General features: G+C 39.4%; 1 protein-coding gene across 1 annotated transcript in view; it reads left to right on the top strand.

Annotated features, from left to right (window-relative positions):
* The window catches only part of LOC144769151 (transmembrane protease serine 9-like), a 1,211,004-nt gene that overhangs the window by 1,095,114 nt on the left and 89,506 nt on the right, over window positions 1-26,384 (top strand). Inside the window, exon 18 of the mRNA XM_078653156.1 lies at window positions 12,015-12,177. Within this exon, the coding sequence (XP_078509282.1) occupies window positions 12,015-12,177 (163 nt within the window). The remainder of the gene's footprint in view (window positions 1-12,014; window positions 12,178-26,384) is intronic.

The following is a 26,384-nucleotide window of genomic DNA, read 5'->3' as shown; positions in this document are numbered from 1 at the left end:
GACTTTTGTAACTGCAGCAATTATATATCATGACGGTCCTTCAATAACATCAGGACATTACACAGCTTATTTAAAGTCTAGAAATGGCTGGTCATTCTGCAACGATTCTGTTTTAATTTTCAAAAAAAAATTGCCTTTTGACCTTAAAAAATCTTACCTGGTGTTTTTAAAACCAAAATTTTAGGGAAGGAATCTCAGGATTTGCTCTGAGGAATTTCAAGAGGTTCTAATGGCTCCTACACAATTTGGCCTTGAGGATAAGTGTAGTACAGAGTCAAAAGTTATTTTTGAGTTTTAAATAGTTCCTGGAAAAAAAGAATGTGTTCTTACAGAAAGTGGTGGGCACGGATTAGTTAAAGGACAACAGAGTATTTCCCAAAGCAAACGGTGTTCTTACCATAACACTTGACGTCATGGAAAAATAACTGCACTTTGAATGAGTTCAGAAAAACTGTTTCTTTTTATAAGCTAATTCAAGCAGCCAATAAAAACATGGAGTAGAGGTAATGTAAGTCTGCAATGCTGTCTAGATTATTTGACCAAACTTTTGGTTATAATGTCATTTTAAAATTCCAACTATATAAACCTGATGAAAGTAAGTCTTCAACTTTAATTACAAATGTTGTGGCTACACAGTCGTTTATTTTAGGAAGAACATTTTTAACTGCAGCTATTATATGACATGATGGTCCTTTGACAAGATCCGCTTATTACACAGCTTATTGAAAATGTAAAAAAAGCTGCTGTTTCGTAAATGATTCCTATTTGACTACGATACAATGTTGCCTTTTTACTTAAAAATATTCTTACTTTCTGTTTTCAGAAAAGAGAATTTAGGGTAGGTAACTGGCCTATAATGATTCTAGGGGTTGATATAATTTTATCTACTCTTTTAAATTGCTTTGTGATTAAAAGTGATGTAGAGAATTAAATAATTGTAGTAGTCATAGAGGTAGTGTAAGTCTGCTTCATAGTAAGCAGTATCAGTGTCATAGGAAATGTAGAACATGAGTGAGCAAGAAGGGTAAGATATTACTAGTCCAGGATTGTGAAAGTGATCTTGAACTTTTTCTTTCTGAAAGTTGCAGAAATACAAAATGACGGGATTTGCTTAGAAGAATTCCAAGAGTTATAAATGGCTCTTACACGATTTGGCCTTGTGGAAACGTGTGGTAGAGAGCGAGAAGTCATTTATTGTATGTAACATATTTTTCAAAACGATGGAAGTTTTCTTTCAGAAAGTGGCGGGCTGAAAATAATAACAGCACAACAGAGTGTAAGCTGTTCATAGGACATCCTTCGACGTTATGGAAAGTAAGTTAATTTTAAGGAGTTCTGATTTCTGATTTGTCATGTTGTATGGGTTTTTTAAACACAATCATTTTGATTGTGGTTTTTTTTTCCCCGCTGTTATATGATGAATACCTTCAAGTCACTGTTTTTAGTGAAATTTGATAAATTCTGAGAACAGCAAAAATAAACCATTTAACATGTATAATTAATTCTGTACTTTTTGTATTTATGATATACATTTAGAAACGTGTAGTAGACATGAAGAAGCTGAGGCTTCTGTAAGTGTCAAAGTTGTTGCATACAGTGCTCACATTCTACGTAGTCTTTCATATGATAGACTACATCTGCACAATGAGATACCTAAGCAAAGGAAACACAGGTGATGTGATTGTGAAATGAGGAAAAGAAACTCCACATTTTTCAATTACATCAACTGTGTTTCCTAAGTTTACGAATGACATTGTGCAGATGAGGTTTAGGTCTGTCCACGAACACAGAAGAGGTCTGGCCTTTGTTCAAGAGTGAAGTGGACATGACTTACTTCATTGGTAGGCCTGCACATGTATTATCTCCTCTGTACTTTTCAAGAAGCCTAAATTTCATCTGCAAAACTGAGTAGGACTCACCTGAAAGAAATCTGTGGATAGGCTACACCTTATCAGCATCTAGAAACAATCATTTAAAATGTTAAGGGCAGTTTTATGAAGGCTGTGTGCCTCTTTTGCGCCGCTGTTCCGTCACTTTTGTGACGCAGCAGCAGTGTAAAAGATGCACCATGTGGCAAGATAGGCCTCAGTTTATTTCCAGCAAGATACCGTCAGTTTAAAATGTATATAATTAGGACTGTGTAGGGGGCATGCAGAAGCTGAGGCTTCAGTAAGTGTCAAAGTTGTTGCATGCAGTGCTGCACTTCTGCATACTGTTTCATATGCTGGACTACATCTGCACAATGAGATACCTAACCAAAGGAAACACAAGTGATGTGATTGTGAAATGAGCAAAAGAAATTGCACGTTTTTCAAATACATTACCTGTGTTTCCTAACATTACGAATCACATTGTGCAGATGAAGGTTAGGCCTGTCCAGGGAAACAGAGGAGGTCTGAACTTTGTTCAAGAGTGCAGTGGACATGACTCACTTTATTGGTAGGCCTGCACATGTATTATCTCCTCTGTACTCTTCAACAAGCCTAAATTTCATCTGCAACCCTGAGTAGGCCTCACCTGAAACAAACGTCTGGATAGGACACACCTTATTGCCATCCTGAAACAATCATTTAAAATGTTAGGAACAGTTTTATGATGATTGTGCACCTCTTTTGCGCTGCCATTGCGTCACTTTTGTGAGACAACAGCAGTGCAAAAGATGCACCATGTTCCGAGATAGGCCTCACTTCATCTGCATCAAGATACTGTTAGTTTAAAATGTATATCTTTAGGACTGTGTAGGGGGCCTGGAGAAGCAGAGGCTTCTGTAAGTGTCAAAGTTGTTGAAAAACTGTTTGTCCTTCAATCTTTTCCCTTGTCTTTTCTAATTTTTAAATACATGTTTTAATATTTTTCAAATGTTTGTTCTCTCTTTCACAGATTGAAAGTATAAAAATAACAAGTGACTAAGTTAACGACAATTATAAGGTAAATGTTTTGTACTCTTTTCATTACATTTCTATCACATTTAACTACTATTAGTTCCACTGCTTCATTTCTTTAACCCTCACTTTCCTGCCTTTGCTACTTCCCTCATTCCTTTCTCTATTACTTACTTACTCTACTCCTTCCACTCCTTTTCTCAGTCCCTCTCTTCTCATAGTTCCTCACTCTTGTTCACTCACTCCGTCTCTATTACTCTTAGTGTCTCTGACTGATCACTCTTTCACTACTTGTTCATTATGCTTTCTCTGTGTAGTCGAAGCACACTAAGGGGCATATTATGAACACAGCCAATAAAATTATTGCTGTTTTTATCGGCAGAAAACTGCTGCAAAAGCGGTTTTAGCGGCAGTTTTCTGCCGCAAAAGCGGCTTTAGCGACACATTTCTGCCGATAAAAGCTGCAAAACTTTTATTGCCTATGTTGATAATATGCCCCTATGTTATTTACATTTCTTTGCTGTTTCAATTATTCCTTTTCTGTTACTTCTTCTTTTCTGCTTTCTGTTTTTTCTCTCTGTTATTCCACATGTTTTAATCTCATTTTGAACATTCACTCACATTCTCTAAGAAACTCTTCTTTGTTATTCTTCTACTCTCCTTTTTTCTTTCACTTCCTTATCTATTTTGTTTTTCACAATTATACCCTCTTCCATCTTTTCTTCGGTAAATAGATCTATTAAACAGTATCTCTGGTTTAGTCCCTATAGCTGTCTTTCTTTTAACATTACTCTCTGTTTACTTCCCTTATACTTACTCTTCTTTTTAAAAAAAAAATAATTTTGATTCTCTCCCAGTTCGCGTACCGGGGAGCGAACCGGGAAGCGAACCAAAAGAAATAGAGGTTGCCAGAGTGCTAAACATTCTAGCAATTTTTTTTATAAAGGGGAGGTAGTTCTGAAAAGAACTTTTTTTTAATGTTTTTGTTGTTTTATATTTTTTTTATTTTTCTGAACATTTTTTGTTTTTTTTGTATTTTTTGAACAATTTTATGTTTTTTTTGGTTTTTTGGGGGGGAACAACGAAAAACAGGCATTAGAAAGGGCTCAACAGGAGCAAAAATTTTTTATTTTTTGGGGCGTTTTGAGCACTTGTGGTTTTCATATGCTCTGTTTATCAAATTAATACTCATATTGGCACATGAGAGTAGGTTACCACAATAAAGACACACTATCTTCATGTGCACAAAATTTTCTTGAATGTTTGGCACTGTTTCCCGTGCCTCTGGCCCCGACAGAGTTACCTGTGCCGATGTCCTGGCCACAGGAGTTGGTGGGTTGTCTTGGAGGTCACGCATCTCTGCCATGCTGTAATTCAGTGGATGCCACCACTGCATATGACGGTGCATAGTATAGTTGCCGAAACTATACTTTTTATCTGTGCCTCTAGATAAATCTTCTTTGCATATGAGGCATGTCACATAGCGAGCATTCACTTTTTTTTGTCCTTGAGGAAAAGAAAAAAACTGCCAAATAAAACTATTTTTGTGGTGAGATATCCGGGGCTCCTCACGTAAAAACTGTCTTGGCTGTATTTCCTCTTCCTCTTCTTCGTCCTCTTCCTCCTCTGTGTTGGGAAGGAACTGTGGAGGTGGTCCTATCTTCCTTGGTGGTGGTGGTGGTGGTGGGGGTGCACCAGCTGCAGCTACTACTGAAGCCATTTTCTACTCAGCAAAATAGGTCTTCCTTTCACAAAGTTGAAAGTCAGAGTGAGAAAAAAGGTGGGGGCTTTCATCATTTTGGAAAAAAAATAGTTCTAAACCAATGAAAAGTGTTATTTTTAGGTCACATGACCTAGCCTTACATCATTAGGAAACCAAAAGTGAAATGAACCAATGAAAAGTTTTATTAACAAGTCACATGACCTGTTACGCTTATGTTACGCGCTGCGGACCGCGCCCCGGATCGCTTCCGGGGAGCTGCGCTTCGCGCCTCGGTTCGCGCTCCGGAGCACTTCCGGGTACGCTAACGCGGCGCGTCATAAGACGCATTACACGGCAACGCGATACGTCGCGCTTACGCGACGCGCCCCGGATCGCTTTCGGGGAGCTGCGCTTTGCGCCTCGGTTTGCGTACCGGAGCACTTCCGGGTGCGCTTACGCGGCGCGTCATAAGACGCATTACGCGACAACGCGATACGTCGCGCTTCCGCCACGCGTCACGATGTTGATTTCTAACGCGGCAGTTGCGCAAATGGAACGTTTACCGGTTCGCGTACCGAGTCGCGGCACCAAATTGAGCTAACGGGAAGCTACCCGGTTCGCAAACCGGGAGCGAACCAAAACATAATAATACATTTTTTTTTATTAATAAACATATAAAATATATTTTTTGATTTAAAGAAGAATACATTTTACAGCTATAGATATTAGCTTTTAAAAAACCAATGAAATTCACTGAAAAAACCATAGGTTATAGACCATATATAGTTAGGAATTAGCATTTACAAAACCTTGAAAATTCACTGAAAAAACCATAGGTTATAGACCATATATAGTTAGGAATTAGCATTTAAAAAAACTTTTTTTACTCACACAAAACCATTTAAATTCCATATATAGTTAGTTGTACTAACTATATATCGCGCACCCGCAATCCACTGCTGATCATGTCACATATTACATCATTCATGACATGGTCAGTGACATCACTGATGACATCACTGATGACATCTCAAATGACATCACTGATGACATCACTGATGACATCTCAAATGACATCACTGATGACATCACTGATGACATCTCAAATGACATCATTGATGATATCACTGATGACATCACTGATGACATCATTGATGACATCTCAAATGACATCACCGATGACATCACTGATCACATCACTGATCACATCTCAAAAGACGTCACTGATGACATCACTGTTGACATTATTCATGTGATAATACGATGAATCTCTTCAGACTCTAATAAAAACTTAGATACACTCAGTGTAAACAGACACTCACAGACTGTCACTCATCCATGGAGTTACTCACACACCTAGTCAGTCATGCAAAGAATCAATCTCACATCCATTTCCTCAACTATACAGTTATACACACCTTACTTATTCAAACATATACTAACACATATTTACTCTCTTATACAATCCCTGATACAAGTTCACAATGATCCATACAGCCACTCACACATAGTTATTTATATATGTCAACTCTCACATGTACTGTGTTTTACATATGTACTTACTTTGACATGTAGCACTTAGATATCCATTCACTCACCAATACACTCATGCACACAGTCAACCGCCCATACAGCTGTTTCCACGTGCACTTTTGAACCCATACATCTAGTGAATCAACTGCTCACACATCTATGCACAGAGTTATACACCTCCCAGCCACCCACACACACACTCAGTCTCCCATACAAATACTTAGGCAATCAACCAATAACCCATATAGTTACTCATATAGCTACTGATCAACACATGCAGCAGTTTACAGAACAACAGACATAATGATGCACAAATTAAGACAGTTTAGTCACTAACCCATGCACTCAGTGAGACACATTTAATCAGTCACTCATACAATCAGTCATGCACCTAATAAACCCTTCATCCAGACACTTATAAATCCACTCATTCTTCAATATGTAAGACATATTTTAACTTTACAGAAACATACAGTCACTGGATGTTGTCATCAGTGATGTCATCAGTGATGTCATTTGAGATGTCATCAGTGATGTCATCAGTGATGTCACTGACCATGTCATGAATGATGTAATATGTGACATGATCAGCAGTGGATTGCGGGTGCGCGATATATAGTTAGTACAACTAACTATATATGGAATTTCAATGGTTTTGTGTGAGTAAAAAAAGGTTTTTTAAATGCTAATTCCTAACTATATATGGTCTATAACCTATGGTTTTTTCAGTGAATTTTCAAGTATATATATATCGCCAGTAGGTATATATAGTTAGGATTTTTTCTCTATGGGATTTTTGAAAATTCTATGTCTAATAACTTTGCCGTTTGTGGACAGAATTGGCTGAAATTTTCAGGAAAATGGAACATTATGTTTCTGAGCAGCTCCTTAAAATATGGGGGGGTTTCGTCAAGGGGGGGCCGAGAAAAAAGGGGGGGTCCCAAAACGCGTTTTTCCCATGTTAATTTCCATAGGGCGGTTGGACTCACTTTTAGCTCGAACGGCTGAATGGATTTCTATGAAACTTGGCAAAATTGTAGAGACTGTTTGCCCGATGTGCCTTTGCTAGGTCTCAAGATATGTGCTCCAGTGGATTTTGAGAAATTAACGTTCAAAACAATATATATATCTGTGACAGCGTCCCGGTTAGCGCCCCGGTTCGCGTACCAGACGCGTAACGGAACTTCGCGAGGAGAAGCGGATTGGCTCTCCGGTGACTCTCAACATTCTAAACAGTCCGGAGCGGCCGCCATCTTGTCTCTCGGTAGGATCGAGAGACAAGAGGTGGAAATAAACGAAGGGGGAAATGAATGAAAGGGGCAAGGTAGACCCCGCCTGACCCCCTAGGATTGATGTGGGGGCTATTAAAGGGCCCCGCGGGGCAAAAAAATAAAATACATTTTTTTTCGATTTTTCGCGGTGGAAGCGCTACCCGGTACGCGAACCGGGTAGCTCACCGGTAGCGTAATGGGAGTCCGCCATCTTGTGTTTCGGACTAATTTAGTCACAAGATGGAGGATAAACAATGTTGGGAATGGGTATAAGGGGGCACGGGAGACATATCCTGACCCCCTAGGTTTTCTGAGGGTGGCTGAGGAGGCCCATATATGTAAAACAAAACACCTTTTTTTTTCAAATTTTCGCACGGTTAGCGCCCGGTCCGCGCACCGGGTAGCGTTCTGGAAAGCGTAACAAGGGGAAAACCAAGGGAAATAGTAAAATAATATTTTAGAGTGCTTTGAAGTAGTGTAGCTCTGAATAGAGCTGTTGTGTTGTGTGGGTGATGTAAGTACCAACATGTAGGTACAAATGAAGAGTCTAAAATTCAATATACACCGTCTCCTCTGTAGATATTTTGTATGTTCTAATATGGGTTATTTAAATGTAAATGTGTGGAAAAGCACTTCATGCTTTAAAGCAATTGTATTTTTGAACTGATTGTTCTTTCCTCTTAGTCCTCCTCTTTGGTGTTTTTTCCCCACACTCTTCTTCAGCATGATAGTTGATAAATTCGTTCCCTCAAAAAATTTATATACATAAAAAAACTTATATTAAATACATATAAAATATATTTTTCCTTTAAAAGAAGAATACATTTGACAGCTTTTGATATTTGCTATTAAAAAACCATTGAAATTCCTGAAAAAACCATAGGTTATAGACCATATATAGTTAGGAATTAGCATTTACAAAACCTTGAAAATCCACTGAAAAAAACATAGGTTATAGACCATATATAGTTAGGAATTAGCATTTACAAAACCTTATTTTACTCACACAAAACCATTGAAATTCGCATATATAGTTAGTTGCACTAACTATATATCGCGCACCCGCAATCCACTGCTGATCATGTCACATATTACATCATTCATGACATGGTCAGTGACATCACTGATGACATCTCAAATGGCATCACTGATGACATCACTGATGACAACATCCAGTGACTGTATGTTTCTGTAAAGTTAAAATATGTCTTACATATTGAAGAATGAGTGGATGTATAAGTGTCTGGATGAAGGATTTAGTAGGTGCATGACTGACTGTATGAGTGAGTGATTAAATGTGTCTCACTGAGTGCATGGGTTAGTGACTAAACTGTCTTAATTTGTGCATCATTATGTCTGTTGTTCTGTAAACTGCTGCATGTGTTGATCAGTAGCTATATGAGTAACTATATGGGTTATTGATTGGTTGCCCAAGTATTTGTATGGGAGACTGAGTGTGTGTGTGGGTGGCTGGACGGTGTATGACTCTGTGCATAGATGTGTGAGCAGTTGATTCACTAGATGTATGGGTTCAAAAGTGCATGTGGAAACAGCTGTATGGGCGGTTGACTGTGTGCATGAGTATATTGGTGAGTGAATGGATATCTCAGTGCTACATGTCAAAGTAAGTGCATATGTAAAACACAGTACATGTGAGAGTTGACATATATAAATAACTGTGCATAAGAGCCAGTGAATGTGTGAGCGGCTGTATGGATCATTGTGAACTTGTATCAGGGATTGTATAAGAGAGTAAATATGTGTTAGTATATGTTTGAATAAGTAAGGTGTGTATAACTGTATAGTTGAGGAAATGGAGGTGTGATTGATTCTTTGCATGACTGACTAAGTGTGTGAGTAACTCCATGGATAAGTGACAGTCTGTGAGTGTCTGTTTACACTGAGTGTATCTAAGGTTATATTAGAGTCTGAAGAGGTTCATCGTATTATCACATGAATGATGTCATCAGTGATGTGATCAGTAATGTCAAATGAGATGTCATCAGTGATGTCATCAGTGATGTCATTTGAGATGCCATCAGTGATGTCATCAGTGATGTCATTTGAGATGTCATCAGTGATGTCATCAGTGATGTAATTTGAGATGTCATCAGTGATGTCACTGACCATGTCATGAATGATGTAATATGTGACATGATCAGCAGTGGATTGCGGGTGCGCAATATATAGTTAGTGCAACTAACTATATATGCGAATTTCAATGGTTTTGTGTGAGTAAAATAAGGTTTTGTAAATGCTAATTCCTAACTATATATGGTCTATAACCTATGGTTTTTTCAGTGGATTTTCAAGGTTTTGTAAATGCTAATTCCTAACTATATATGGTCTATAACCTATGTTTTTTTCAGGAATATATATATATATATATATATATATATATATATATATATATATATATATATATATATGCTGATAGTCTATTTGCTAAGATGCCGGAGTTCATCACAGTAAATACACTAACATGCTTTTTGTCCCTATAGTAGCAGAGAGTAGTCTGTTTATTAAGACTCGTATAACTAAATGGCTGGCTCAGTCACAGATGCCTGTTTACTAAGGCTACATTAAACAGATTACTTTATCCTACTGTTCAAATAAAATAGAAACCAGTAGTGTGTTTACTATGTTGATGTTCCATAGAATGGGCATCCTCAAACAGCAAAAAAGTATGTAAAACCTATGTTCTTTAAAAACAAAATTCCAAACTGCCCAAAGGCAGCCTGACCGAGGACTGTAAAGAAAGGGGACGTGTTCCCTATCCATACAACAAGTAGTAAAATGATTTTTAAAAAGCTATACCGCCCTGCAGCAGCAAGCCAATTCAGCAGAGTCCTCAAAATAGCAATTTAAGTCCTATCCATAAATATTCATTGGCTACCCGCCCTTCCAATCCTCCGAAAAAACAAAATATTTGCACTGGAGACTTTGAGGAGTTTTCCCTTGCCTAGGACTGTTGCTCTGATCTGTCGGATGTAACAATTCACTACTTTCAATACAATGCAGCACGCATGCTATCATGTTATCTAACATTCCCCCTTGAGGGACATGATTGTAGGCTCTTGTCTACAGACATTTCTGGAGGAATCGTGTATGGCAGTGGCACTTGCTGAAATATGTACGGTTGTTCAGCACTGTCTCATTTGCACAAAATGTAACACTATATAATCAAACAACTTAACGATTGATATTAAGAAACATTTCTAAAAAATAAATATAGAGTAAAATATCAAAGAAGAAATTAAATCAAGAGCGCAAACAAAATAGTAAGAAATCTAGGAAAAAATAATAAACAATAGAACAAATGAAAATACCAGAGAGAAAATATAGAATATGGAAAAAGCAACTGTGTTAGAGTTTAAAAACTGCATAAAAAGTGAAAAGAAACAAAAAAGTAAAAGGAATAGAAAGAAAAAGAAAAATGAAACTTAAAAAAGAGAAAAAATTGGAAAGATAAAAGTGACGAACAGACAATAGAAACACAGAAGGTGAAGAAGCAAATGAGGAAGGAAAGGAAGAAAATAAAGCACAAAAGATATAGAGTAAATGCCATTAAAGTAGAACAGTCGAAGGATGTGCTCATCCAGCAATGCAGGACAACGAATAAGCTTCAGCTAAAGTGACACAGCTGAGATATAAAAGCAGTACATTTATTTGGTTTGTTACAGTCCGGCTGGGCTGTTACACCCAACGTGGCATATACCCACGTTAATATGCACCTTTCAAATTAACAGCGGCCTCAGAGTCAAAGAGAAACTGATAAAAAATGTCCAGGAATGCTGCATGGGAAGGAAAAAACTGAAGACATGAACTATGGCATGTTATCTACTTATTCAGTACGGTATCCGTATATCGTCTGACATAAGTATGTTGTCCTAAATATTGTTTACGAAAATATTGCCCCATTGGAGTTAATCATACAAAATGTGCCCCAAATGGGACAATAATTTTCTGTAACTGTATTTAGGACACTATGGGGCATATTTACAATAACGGGCGCATCCCTGCAAATCAGCAGGGATGCGCCAGTTATTGTGCGCCACAGCTCCGCCATCATGGATGCGCCGCATTTACAATGCGACGCACCATGGTGCAAAATGGCACAGATGCGTGACGCATCTGTGCTGTAACAGTGACGCATTGCTGGAGTTGTGTCGCAAGTGCGACGCAGCTCCAGCAATGCTCTGGGGGCCCTATCTAGTTAATGCTGCGTCAATCCTTACGCCTGCTTCAGGCAGGCGCAGGGTTTTGACGCAGCATGGGCCTAAAAGTGACTGAGTGAAATCTTGTAGATTTCACTCAGCCACTTTTAGGAGGCGTTCCTGCGCCGGAACACCCCCCCTGCATAGAAACGCCTACATGTGGCGCAGGGCATTACAACGTGACGCATCTCCCAGATGCGTCACATTGTAAGTACCCTCGCACCATGGAGCAGGATTTGCGCCGCTGCTGCGTCACAAAAGTGACGCAACAGCGGCGTAAATGAGGCGCAAGGGGCTTGTAAATCTGCCCCTATGTTTATGTCCGCGAATGTTTTTATAGACGATATTCTGAGATACCACCCAACTGAACTGCTAGTATCTAACTCACCTCTTCTCTCCTTGTCTTCAGTTTGTGGGAGACCCGCGGCTATTAGCCGGATCGCCAGTGGACAGGCAGCCCAGGAGGGTGAATGGCCATGGCAAGTCAGCATCCAGGCATACGGCAGTCACATATGTGGAGGGACACTGATCAGTGATCAGTGGGTGCTGTCTGCTGCAAGCTGTGTCCAAAAGTAAGTCAGTCACTCGTTCACGTCCTGAAAGTTTTTGGCATCCCCTACAAAGAGACCTATGTAGAGATTAATGACACTGCCACTTAGGGCTGAGGATCCTGAACATCTGGGGACTGAAAGCTTCATGTAGGGACTAGGCGTCGCCTGGTGAAAGGTTGAGAGTGTTCCTCACTAGGCCTAAATATTGCTCAGCTCATGTAAAACGTATGTTCCTGATATGCAATGCCCATTGCTTTAACACATGGAGCGCCTCAGAGTAGACAGACATCACATCGTTGGTTTTGCAGTGGTTTCTTCATAGACCAGACATTTCTGTTGAATAAAAGATAATTATTGTTCATACAAACCTCTGTCACTTTATGCTTGTCAATTAAATAACAAATCTTGGGGTGTAGGAGGAGGAGTTCCAAACCTGAGAGATCATTCTGGGAAAGGTACTTCATTTACAGTAGTTTGAATACAAATATATGCATATTCCTGAGAACTTTTTTGCGTTTTCCCAGTATTTAGAACCATTCCACAATCGTCCACGTATAAGAAAGCACAAGCCCTGCAGTCCAAATCTAACAAGATATATGTTTCCACACTTCTTCGTATCCACAACCAAACATACAGAGTAGCGATATGTTGCTTAACCGAAGACATAGGATAATGAAAATGGGGTAAGAGAGAAAAACATGTAAATGGATATCGCTACTCTGACTTTACACTCTGCTGGGCACTAATGTCTATGGGTCATAGTGTATATCTAAAGACAACGTGCATATCTTTAGTTCCTGATCACTATAATGAATCATCTATCACTTACTATAGATATAATATGCCTTCAGAAGATCTTTATGTCTCAGAATCACAGTGTTTGAGTGGAATGCTGATATTCCTAAAACTGAATCTCACATATGTATGTACTCACTGTCATTCAAGCCTTTGACATAATCTCACTCTCTTCTCTGACAAGATAACTACCTTCTGTTTTTGTGAGTACATGTTCTCTGGTGCTGATGTACAATCAAGAATATATTTTCTAAAAACTATAATATAAATGAGCATTCAATAAGGCTGATAGAGCTCACACTGATACCGTTTAATCACTTCCCTTAATATCACCACGACTACCTTAAATAGAATATTGTATCTTGATTATATTTGAACAGCCTTTTAAAGTTAAGAACAAGTATAACTTTCCAAACATAACTCAAACTTTTAGAATACTTCTGCCTGTTCAGCTTGAGTTTCCAAACACGCTCCTTAAGGAAAACTAAAGACCTCCAGGGTCCTCACAAATTCTTGTAGAACGGTTCTAGATGTAGCAGCAAATGTTCTTGATTGCTTGTCACAAAATACAAGGAAACATATATCTTATAACTTCAAAATGATAGCTACCATTTCGAAATAAATGTGAGCTTTCAGCAGATTCACAGGAATGGTAGCTTGCATTCATGGGCTGATGCGTAGTGTGTCCTCCGAAGACAGAAAGCCTTTCACCAAGCAGGGCTGTCATTTGCAGACCATTGCCAGCCAGTCCTTCCCCAGAATAAACTTAGCACAAGTGAGTCTGCTGTGCTCGCCATGTAGTGGAAAGCAAGCCACAGATCATCACTCCATGTCCTTCGGGCAACAACAAATGGAGTTAACCCCTCTCTACTGTAAGCAGTACCATGATTGTTTAAAGGATTGACTGGTGTGACTGATCACTTGTGTATATTTTTATATCACCTTTTGGTCTCTAGCCAAACTGAACAGCTAAGCAAATACAGCAAATGTTATGGTATTAACATGAAGGTTTTCAGTACATTTCAGACTTGCGAATAGAGTCCTAATATTGTGATTTAAAAGCATTCTATTGTTTGTGGCCCACTGTAGCTTATCTTCTTTGTCAGATATGGGCTTGACTGTAGCTTGTGTAGCCCAGTGTCACATTACCAGGGTGCTTGGAAAGCCTGTCATTTCATAGCTGTAGTCTACAGGTAGAACAGCGCTCTCTGAGCAAAGACATTTGGGCCCAACGCACATACTTAAATGTCACACTTCTCCTGTTATCCAGTGAAGTCTGCATCAGTCTTCAGAGGTGCTCTCTTCTTTGTAGTCCCATTCATAGATTCAATCCAGCACTAAATACTTTATTTTTTTATTTTTTTGCTGGTACGCAGAGATAAAATGTTTCTTTGGTGCATATGCAAGTCCACTTCTGATTCCATCACATATCTGGAATATCATGTTGGTAAAATATAGGGTTGTGAAAAGAAAAGAAATGTGGCCCATGGGGATCTATTAGGAGTTCCACTAACAACTTACATGGGAAAGGGCAAATGTTAATGCACTGTCTCTGCCCCTTCTGAATAATTACAATGATTTTAGGTAGTGGTTGATTTTTTCTCAGAACTTATGGGCCAAAAATGTGGTCAGTGTAATGGCACTAAGATAGGTCCATGGGGATGAGAAAGCAGGGAATCGGAACAATAATGGATCTGGTGAGTTCAAATGCTGAAATATTGCTTAAAGCATACAATGAAAAGGGGGGGGTGGGTGAATAAACTCCACTTCGTGAAATATCAGGTGCTGGCTCTCAAGAAAGTGCCCTTGGAAACACTGCCCACTCCTTACTTAAGCTCCTCAAGACCTTAGCCAGTCTTTAAGCATATATTTATTCATCCCAAGTACTTGATGCAGTCTGAAGACATAATTATAAAGTTTCTCAAGCAAGAGATTGCTATGCAATTGTTCTCACCATAATATTGGGTTGAAAGGATGAAGTGACCACTTGACGTTTCAATTGTTAAAATAGTGAACAAGCAGGCCAGATTAATATGGGCATCAATGATGGCAGATAGACTGCACTTTTACCTAGAAAGGTACCCCTGCCAAAATCACAATAGCCTGCAAAACTGATTTTACCAATAGATTTCAGGGGCAGTGCAAGCCAGTAGAAAGAAATATTAGTATAAATCACGAAAACAACCAAATCAGTTATAAGAAACAGAAGGAAACCCACTGTACAGTATAAAAAGTTTAATAGCTCACATACTTTGATGAAGACTGCAAAGTCCTGATGTCAGGCCTAAGGGCTGCCCTATAATCAAGTCAGTCTGTAAAACAATAAATGCACAAAGGAAAATCGATAGGAGACTTATGAATAGTAAAAAAAAGAAACAAAATAAAGAGGGACTTTGAGAAAGTTGCATTTAAAAACATAGCAAAAACATATTTTACAATAAAGCAGACTCCTATTTTATTTGTTTATTTATTAACAATATTTCTATGATAGGATTAGAAAAAAAAGCCATAACACTGTTCTCACAGTCCAGATGTGAATGAACTTTAAAACATTTGTACTAATGTAACCTTACATAAATATCTCAGTTCAACTTGCACCTACTTCCAAGAAGCAATTTTCCAATATCTATTAAAACAGATCTTACAATAGTATATTCACCTACATGCAGCTCATCATTTCTGCAGGGAGATGTTTAAGTAAAGTAAAATAGTCAGAAGGCTATATTTGGAAATCAATGTTGTTGTAAAAAATGTTTTTGCCGGCTATGTTTTCACAAGGATCCGTGGTAACTGTTTACCAAAGCAATCATTACAAATAATAAAAACCTTCTGTGTCACAGTTGCCAAGGAAGGGCACAGGACATTTCTGAAGAGAAATAAATTCTATCAGTACCATAATGGGTTCAGGGTTTCAGGTTTCAACATAATTTCACCTGTTTCTTTAAGAAATTCCCTAAATCATGGTCGACTTAATTTGCGCAATTGAAGAAAATTTCAAAGAACTTTAGAAAACACACTTTCCAGTGTTGCTTTACAGAACAGGACAGGCCTCAGGTACCAACTGGTACAAACCAGGATCCAGAATTACTAAGCGCTTGCGTTGCCCTTGCATCATGCAAGGTGACCCAAGGCAACGCAAGCCCTTAAGTCAGATTTACTAAGCCACACATGGCCACCTTACCTTGTGTGGCTCTGCCTGACTTAAAAATCAAGAGTAACATAAGGCAGAGCGAGTCACTGCCTTCTGTTACCCTGCATTTTGGAATACGTTCCATGGGTGGAGTGTGAGCATTCCAATGCATTCACCCATGAGTGTTAGTGCATTCCCAGATGTGCTAAGAATAGTAAACCTTGGAATGCATCCTAATGATTTGCCATCCCAGCAGCGGCGTAACAAGTAGGAATATATTTATTTTCATTCAGCAGCACAACTAGAAAGGGGATAATGCATCTTTTAGGCAGCCACGTCTCCATTGCAAACGTATGAGATTTAATCTGTCACCTTTTGCCTTGTGTTTTACAGGTAGACTGTACTTGTCTCTGACATAGAGCACAGGATGCACATGTTGGCGACAGCCATTTGGCAAGGCCAAAGGATTTGTCCAAGTTTTGCTGTCTCTCAGGTCATGCTGCTGGATGTGGCTCCTAGTTTCAAGCAGATCACAACAGGTCTATCATGGGAATGTGTATTGAAAGGCAGGTGATGCACTTGGCCTTACAATGCATTCCAGAATGTGGGGGATCTTAAAGAGTGGTGCATATAGACACCCTGAGAAGGGCAAATAGTGATATATGGCTTCTGCTGACCATAGAGAGCACTGTAAAATCATAGGAGCTTCATATAAACAGAAGGAACTGACTCCTGGGTATCCCACCTCAGACATACCCAAGCACTCACACGCACATGCAATGGATACTCATGGGGCATGAAGTGCTCCAGTTATAATCTACTAAACGGATTTACCAGGGATCACCAGTAGGTAATTCCCCCACTTTATCACCCGTTGAGGTTGGAGTTGAAAAAGACCAGTATGTTTTGTCGCAAACCGTTGTCATTACCTGGGCATAGGGATGCTAGTCTCACATGCTAAAATGATGACCACTTTGGAGTAACCCCACACTTCTTACAGAGCCTAGCTTTCTCTTAGTGAGTAAAGTGACATGCTCATGTCATTACACGGAAACGAGAACGCCGTTTGTCGGAGCTCGCCGTTCGTGCGGTTACCTGCGTCGATGGGACTCAGCCTTGAAATATAAAAACGCGGTCAGATTGAACTTCCCGCCACCGCGGTAACCGCCCTTACAGGCTTTTCAACATTTGAATCGTTCAAACGACCTTCACTATACGCAGGTTGCCATTACAATTGTCTAATCACCTGTGGACACAGATCACAACAGTATTGAACAATGGCATTTCGCGTACTCTAGTATATCAATACTTTTCAACTTGAACCCCCGACGAAGGAACATTTTGTTCCGAAATGCATTGGGTTATGTATTGAAGTGTATTGCAGCTATAAAAACTATCTGTATTTCCTATATCACTGACATGAAGTGAAATGAACGTTAAAATATGAATAGATATTAAATCTGTTAATTTGTATTTGTATATTACATGATTAAAATGTTATAATGGAATACCTCTCTTTGTTGATGCATGTCAGAGTCCTAGCAGCTACTAGGGGCTAGGCCACTTTCATATTCACATGAATGTCAGCAGGCATTAATCTGGCATAGCACACATATCGAAATATTGGTTAAACTAGTATAAACGGGTGCGATTTTCACACACATACATTGATATGATCATGTGGTAGACTGGTACGGAAAACAGGTGGTCCTGGACTTATTTTTTCAAGCAATAGAGTCTCAAAATATTCACGATTTGATTCCAAATGTATGCATGCATCTAGTCAGCAAAAGAGTATCAAATACAAACAGATTTCCTAATATGCACCCGGCATAAAAAACATGAGCACTTTTTGACTTCGTAAGAACATTTCTGTTTATTTTTTCATAAACATAGTTCAAAACCTGGTAGGAACATTACCATACTTAGTAATAGTTGGGAGGTTGCTCCAAAGTGAGGGGCGTGCAAAAAGTATTGCTTGTGTGTGAAAATAGATGAGGTGAAAAAGAAGGTTGGAATAAATGTAATTCAAAATACAAAGGTACTATCACTTCCCAAAAATAACTGGTCATAAATGACAGAACGTCTTAAATAGAGCCTGTCCACCATAGATCATTTTTCATATAGACATTCTTGATCATTTCAGCAGCAGAGAAATATCTGTAGGTTGAGTGGGATAAAAGTGACACTTGGTACAGGCCCACTTGGGGGTAAATATCGATGTTTTGACCCGATTTAAAACATGGAGGGTAACATTATCCTCATCTGGTGGGTCTTCCTCAGGACAGGGGAAAGGCGGAGACAACCTATTCAAAGGTGCCAGTTGATTTATAGTTCATCACAGCTCCCGGGGATGGGATGTCAGCACTTCCGTTGCGGTGTGAAAACAATTTCCAAATGTCGTAATGTGAGGGCAACTCAGAGCCCCCTAGTAGTTAATCCAAGCAGCAAGAATTTATATTAATGGTGAGTAAATTGCCATCTTCATGATTTGTGGACCCGGGAGAAGTCGACACCTCGCTCATTAGTTGAACCTATGGGGCTGATGTATGGGGAATATATAACACAGCCACTCTACAAGAAATTGAGGATAGTTTTTTAACCCCTTCGACGCTCATGACGAGCTGGGCTCGTCATGCAGTAGCCTCCTCGCACGCTCATGACGAGCCCAGCTCGTCATGTAAAGTGGTATCTGTCAAATTCCAGCATAGGGGAAAAATCCCCATAGCATTCAAGGTGTTAAAGATGCTAGTAGGTGTTCCTTAATCCTGCTCCACCTATATCTGTCACTAAGAATTGAACATACCATTCACCTCGGATAAGATTAGCTCTGCCCCGATACTTCTATGGCACTCTATTTAGAAAAGAGATACACTAAAGCTTACTCAGGAAATTGTTCAGGACTACTTAAACCTGGATGGATTAAGCAAGATTAAATGGCTTCAATATATAGAGCAAAGTTTATATCGAATAGAAAAAGGGGAATTATTTGATAGCCCAGCTTTGTGTACCATCCTGTCTAAAGTTGAATTGAAAGAGTCATTCATAGGAAAATGCATGAGAGATAGGTGGGTCACTAATTGTACTAAGACTTGGGTGAGACAATACAATCGATCACCCACATTAAATAACACTGACACTAATTACCTAACTTTTGTTACGAGGTCCTTACATAGATATCATTTGCTGAGGTTTTGGCTAAAACATACTCCCTTCATGTTGGGTTTTCCTCCTAATGTTTATACCTCTAAACGTTCACACAATGCCCCTGTGATGGAAGTTCCGTTCAATGAAAACTCCATCTATTATTCTTTTGCAGGTTTCATAGCGAGAAGAGGAAAAAATAAATGTTACCACTTATTAGCACTCAATTTCAGGCAATGTCGCCCTGCTCTTTACTATTTACAATCATTAACAGATCAATTAACCTGCTACAGTATAGCCTTGTTTTTATGTTGTGCTTTTAAAGCGAGAAAACAACCTTTTTTAACCTAATACATGACTAATTCATTATAAAATTATATCTTTTACCTTGTTGCAATTAATTATACAAATTTAAGGAGAGCTTGCATGAAATTGTATATAGTTTTATATTTCGGAAATGTTTATCATTGTATATGGTAAACTTTTTATGCTATTCTTCTGTATTGGCGAAATAAAGTGAAAGTGATAGATTGATTTATTGATACCTTTATCACTATTCTACAGGTTTCCACTGGGAGCCATCTGATCGGCTTCGTGAGGGCTCTTAGAAAGCCAAAGCAGGTACCAGCTACCTTCTTGGCCTGAGAGGCCATTGTTAGGTCTTTATCCAAAGAAATTCCCATGCCCTTAACTGTGCTATTTTTTGACTCCTTGTGAAACATGTTCTTGCTGGGCTGGAGTACTTCTGTGTCCCCTTCGTGGATGACGTTGCAATATCTAGATATGTATTTCAGGACGATTTGAGGCACCTAAGGCTAAGATATATGCGGAGAAACAGACCATCTGACAGCGGCTTCTAGCCGCAGATTCCTTACCTCAGAATTATCCCCAGGTGTCAGATTGGATCGGGAAATTTTTAATGAGCAGTACCACTACTTGCTGGTAGGTACCGTTGTTCGGCTCTGCGTGCAAAAACAACAAGGCGCTGAATGGAATGCATGAATTAATCTCAGCCACTGGCAATCGCCTGGGCTGTATCCCAATCCAAAGTTTTTCACCCACCATGCCATTTCGGTTTAGACCCAGCCATATGCTAATCAGTTTTGACCCTGTTCAATACGGTAACATTCCAGCCCCAGCTCCCAGGCCAGGTGCTTCCCGACCCAGAACACAGGCAACTCAGGACTGGTTTCTCCATCATTTGGCTATGCGTGGCATCGTCAAAGTCACCCACGTGGTGCATATGAAGGTGCCGCCCCAGCCCCCTGATATCAGTTCTTTTCTTGCTGAGTCAGTAAGCGCAGGTCCGGAGAAGAGCTACCCCTAGTCACTTTATGACTGATCTTTTGTCAATTAATTTTTTGAGACATTGTCTCCTGGTGCATTGTGTGTCCCCGATGAAGGCTGGTTTTAAGCCCTGTGGCACCTGCCTTAGGCAAATGTCAGTGACAGACCCACACCTCGTCTTCCTTTGGTGTCTTGAGTGTCATGTGTTGTGCCATGCAGCACAAGGCCTTGAGGGAGAGGTCCCTCAAGCTTCTTGCCACTTGATGTGCGATGACACGATGGTCTCGATCCCAGTTGAGAGGAAGTTCTTGGGATCGATTGCGATGCCATCAATCATTGCCAGTCGATGTTGTCCGGGCATTTGGCAAAGTCCTACAAGAAAAAGAAGAACAATAAGTCAAAAAAGTCATCGACTTCAGTCCGTCCGTTGAAGTCATCTGAGGGAACATCAGCATTCTAGGTCTGGCTCTGCGGTTGAGTCTGCGCCTGGGCCATCTCCATGACTCTCAGAGATTCAAGGAGCCGGAAAGACCCACCGTCCAATTACATGAGCATTATAAGGCCATGCTCCTCATATTGGGGTGGCGTGTTCCCGCTCAAACACCCTTTGGCTCCTCAGGTTTGGGAGGTGTCTCTACTGGTTTTCCACCAGCGGGTTTACACCTGGCACCAGTCGGGCTCCTTGGATCCATGGACTGATCTGGATGAGCCATTTCGACCTCCCCTGGTGCCGGCCTCACTGCCGATGTCCCCGGAGCTGCCGCCCCCATTATCATCCATAACACAGAGCTGGATGGGCGTCACCGGATACCAACTCTGGCTCTGACTGGAGCCATTCCCTCCAAACCGGATCCTGAGCCCTATTCCTATTGGGCTAGGACTTGGGGAAGATTGGGAGGGGCCACTGGATTGTTATGAATGCCAGCCCCTTGTCCCTAAGCATGACAACAAGTTTGAGGATCTGGCACAGGCCAGTGATTTGGACCCATCCCAGATACTGGATTGGTCTTCCCTCCTACCGTGGCTACAGCAGAAGGAGCCTCATTTGCAATGGTGGTGAGGGTAATCGGCAAAATATCAAAAAAAATATCAAGTTCTAAATAGCATGATGCACAAATATCAAATGCTAAAATATTGTTGACAAGAATATCGACTTTCAAGGTAAGTAATATTGATGTTAAGAATCTCTAAGTTATGTATTTCAGTATATATTTTAATTGTACATGTTCTAAATTGTTTGTATAATTATTGTTATTGTTGTTTAATATAGTTTGTAAATGTTTAGTTGTTTTTAAATGTAATGTAATAGTTTATTGTTATTATTTGTGCTGTAGCGAGTAGTGGAGTTTATAGGGGTACAGGGTGGGCAGTAAATGAATCATAAGTAATTAATAATTCATTTTTAATTAGTATTGAATATTTAATGGATTTAATGGATACTTAATTATGTTAATTGTGTAATTCATTTATTATGTTAAGTTTCAACTGCGGGTTGTCGGGTTTGTAAGGGTATAGGGTAGGAAGTAATTTATTTATTTATAATTAATTAATTAATTAATTAATTAATAATTATGATCAAATATTTAGTTGAGAATTAATGAGGTACATTATGTAATCAATTACATTTTGAATTTATATTTTTTGTGTGGGTTGTGGTTTTTGTTGGGGTTAAGGGTGTGAAGGAAATTAATTATGATAATCAATGATTAATGTTAATTAATAATTATTTAATTGATAAATATGTAAATTGACTAATTAAGATAATGTTTAAGGTATATATCAGGTGTGAGTTGTTGGGTTTATAGGGGTAAAGGGTGGGAAGTTAATGAAATATAATTTGTTTATTATTAGTTGATTGTTAATAATTGTTTGATTGAAAATTATGTAGATCATGTCAATAAGATATTCTTTTTTATATGTTTGTTGCGCATTATTGCCTTTGTAGGGTTAAAGGGTAGAATGTTTATTAAATATAATTATTTTATTATTAGTTCATTTTTTATGATTGTTTAAATGATAATTATGTGCAAAATGTAATTAATATAATGTTTAGGATATATTTTAGGTGTATTTTGTTTAATTTGTAGGGGTATAGGGTGAGAAGTTCATTTAAGCTATAATAAAAGTAAAAATATGTATCTATTTTTTAGGTGTGTTATTATGTTATGTGTTAATTGTGTTATACTATTTAATTGTAAATAATATTATATTTGTTGGTTGTTATGATTTTGAGAATATAGTGTGGTATTTTAGTTATATTAATATTTGTTTTAATTCATAATATTTATTAAACATAGTTAATATGTAATTTTAAAAGTGTATATATATATATATATATAAATATTATATTTAAATATTTATATTTTTGTTATTTAATTTAGTTATTAAAATATGTTATTTGTTTGAAGTGAACTACTCTCTCCTTTCCCTACTGTTTCACCGACTGGAGTGGGAATAGTAAATTGGTACCCCTCCTGAGTCCTACCCTTTCCCTACTTTTGCACCGACTGGAGTGAGAATAGGAAATCCTACCCCTACAAAATCCAACACTTTCCCCACTGTTGCCCTGACTGAAGTGGGAATAGTACATTTTACCCCTCCACAATCAACACTTTCCCTACTGTTGCAACGACTGGAATTGGAATACTAATCTGTACCCCTCCTAAGTCCAACACTTTCCCTACTGTTGCACAAAGTGGTGTGGCAATAGTAGTTTTTACCCTTCCTGAATTCCAGGCTTTCCCTAGTGATGCAGAGACTGGAGTGGGAATAGTAAACGTTACCCTTCCTAAGTTCACCATTTTCCACACTGTTGCAGAGATTGGAGTGGAACTAGTGTATGTATTATTCCTATCATTTTATAGTTCTGTTCATATTGTTTACATTCATATTATTATGAGGTTTTTGTGTATTTAAAATTATTGTTTGTTTTAGTACTGTACTATATGTAATATATTTTTAGCAAAATGTAATTTATATTGTAAACTTTTTATGTAAGTAAATGTGACTGTTTTTAAAAATAAATTCCATTTAATTTGTTACAATTTTTAATGTATTCTGTTTATATATATATATATATGTGTGTGTGTATACATATATATATATATACACATACATATATATGTATGTAATTGTTATATTTTTAAAGTTTAAAAAACAATAGTAAATTATAATATTAATTAAAATGAGTATTTTAATAAAAGTTTTAAATTATGTGTGTTTAAATAAGCATATATGTTTTATATATTTTATATATTTTATAAATAAGCATATACACATGAGTTTTTTTTAAATAAGTATAACATTTGTATATATATATATATATATATATTTTAATCATTTAAATATATTTAGTTTTAATCATATTACTGTTGAAAATTAATATATTTAATGTTTATTATTTTTAACGATATATATCTCAAAAACAATATTTTTGTCTTCAAAATCAGTGTATATTGATTTGTTGTTCAATATTTTTGTTAGTTGCATTATAGATATAGGATAATTATATTTTTGTGTTCAAGATTTTTGACACAATATTTATATACCACTATATTTGTGGTTTTGATATTTTGTCACTGAACCGGAAGATAGGAGGGCAGCCGAGGCCCTGGCCCTTCAGCTGCCCTCTGTGGCAGTCAAAACGAATGTCTCGATGAAGGTGCTTCAGCCGGGAGTCATTCCTTCCACACTGCTTCAAACATTTAACTAAGCCTTCACAAACGTCCTACTCAGGGCCTGGTCCAAGCCCAGCACATGGACTCCTGTGAATAGGACAATTTCACGCCGCCACCTACATCGCCTTAGGGGACCACAACTTCCTCACCCTATCACTTTACCAGACAGGGAATTCGTGAGACTGGCTACCTTGGCAAAGAAGATGTTTTCTTCTACCAGCCTTGCTCTGCCATCACTGAACACCGTATGCCTTTTGGGCTGATACTCAGTTTCGCAGATGATCCCAATGGTTTCGGAGGAGGCCAGAGCCATAGTACCCCAAGCTATTGCAGATTGGAGCTGCACAGTTTAGTTCACCATATGCTGAAGGCTGATATGACTGACTCACTAGGCAGAGCAATTTCATCAACGGGGCCCGTAGGCACCATGCCTGGTTGAGAACCACCATGTTTTCGGGGGCTGTCCAGGCCTTGCTCATAGGCATGCCTTTCGATGGCCCTAGTTACCTCAGGGACAACGTGGACTCAGTGTTATAGTGCTTCAAGGATAACAAAGCTAGGGCCAGGTCCTTTGGACTTTCCATGGCCCCTTACCAATCCCAGCCGTGTGTCTACATATTCCACCACCATGGCACACAAGCTTTCCACCCCCTGCGTGGCCAGGGACACGGTACTCACAGACACCATGGGTCAAGCTGTCAGTCCACCCCTTCCCTGGCAGCCACAGCCTCCAAGCCTCTTTAGTTTGTCCTCCGACCATCATGGGCACCTAGTGGGAAGCAGGATGCACCACCACCTGCACCACTGGAGGTCGACAACATCTGACCGTTGGGGGCTCCTGAATGTCCAAAGGGGCTACCTCCCCACTTCATGACTATCACTCCACTGTTGCCGCTCACTTCTGGTGCTCAAGAAGGAGGGAGGCCTCCATTCTATTGTAAACCTGCAAACCTGCTAAATTCTTCCTGAAAAATTTGAAATTGAAAATGCTCATGCTCACTCAATATTGTTGGCCCTAGGCCCGGAAGACTGGATGGTAGCTTTGGATTTGGAGGATGCATACATCCACATCCCTGTCCTGCCTGCCCACAGATGTTACCTGGGGTTCACAGTAAGTCACAAGCACTTTCAATTCACCGTCCTCCCCTTAGACCTTACCAGCGCCCCACATGTGTTTACCAAGGTGATGGCAGCAGTTGCAGATCATCTGTGTAGATCACAGGTGCCCGTTTCCCCCTATCTCGACGATTGGCTGTTGACTGCAGGTCCGTCCCAGGCAGTTGTCTCTCACCTCCAGACTATGGCGTACCACCTGCATTTGCTGGGATTCTCTGTAAATGTGCAGAAGTCATACCTGACCCCTTCTCAGATGCTCCCTTTCTTCAGAGCTGTTCTGGAAACAGTGCAGTTTTGGGCTTATCATCCCAACTGGTGAGTCCGGGATATTCAGGCTATGATACTAATGTTTTAGTCTCTATCCTGGATTTCCATTAAACTGACTCTGAGGTTGCCGGGCCTCATGGCCTCGTGCATCCTGCTTGTGATGCATGCCTCCTGGCATATGCAGGCTCTGCAGTGGGACCTGAAGCTCCAGAGCAGCAGCATCAGTGAAATATCACTGACATGGTCCAGATCTCAGAGGGCCCTGCAAAAAATCTACAGTGGTGGTGAACGAACTGTGATTGGGTCGGCAACAGACCCCTCTCACTTCCCCAAATAGATCAGACAGGAGTCACAGATGCGTCACTCGTGAGCTGGGATGACCATCTGGAAGTGTGGAGATCAGAGGACACTGGTCTCTGGCAAAATACGGACTCCACATCAACCTGTTGGAGCTCCATGCGATCCGGCTGGTATTGAAAGCCTTTCTATCCTCCATCAAGGGAAAGCCAGTGCAGGTGTTTCTGCATAACACCACTGTCTTGTGGTACTGCAACCTACAGGGCAGGATGGATTTGTGATACCTTTGTCAAGAGGCCCTACTTCTCTGGACATGGCGGTAACATCAAGGCGTTTCCCTGGTAGTTCAACACCTGGCGGGTTCTCTGAACACCTGAGCCGACACACTCAGCTGAAGATGCTGAGTGGATGACGAATTGCATCTCCATCTGGAATTAGTTCAAGGTCTCTTTCAGCAGTGGGGAGATCCTTGGCTAGATTTATTCTGCCATTTCTGCATTTCTGCAGTAGCCAGA

Source organism: Lissotriton helveticus, chromosome 7 (assembly GCF_964261635.1).
Source record: "Lissotriton helveticus chromosome 7, aLisHel1.1, whole genome shotgun sequence".
Lineage (NCBI taxonomy): Eukaryota > Metazoa > Chordata > Amphibia > Caudata > Salamandridae > Lissotriton > Lissotriton helveticus.
This window is presented reverse-complemented; position numbering and strand designations above follow the sequence as displayed.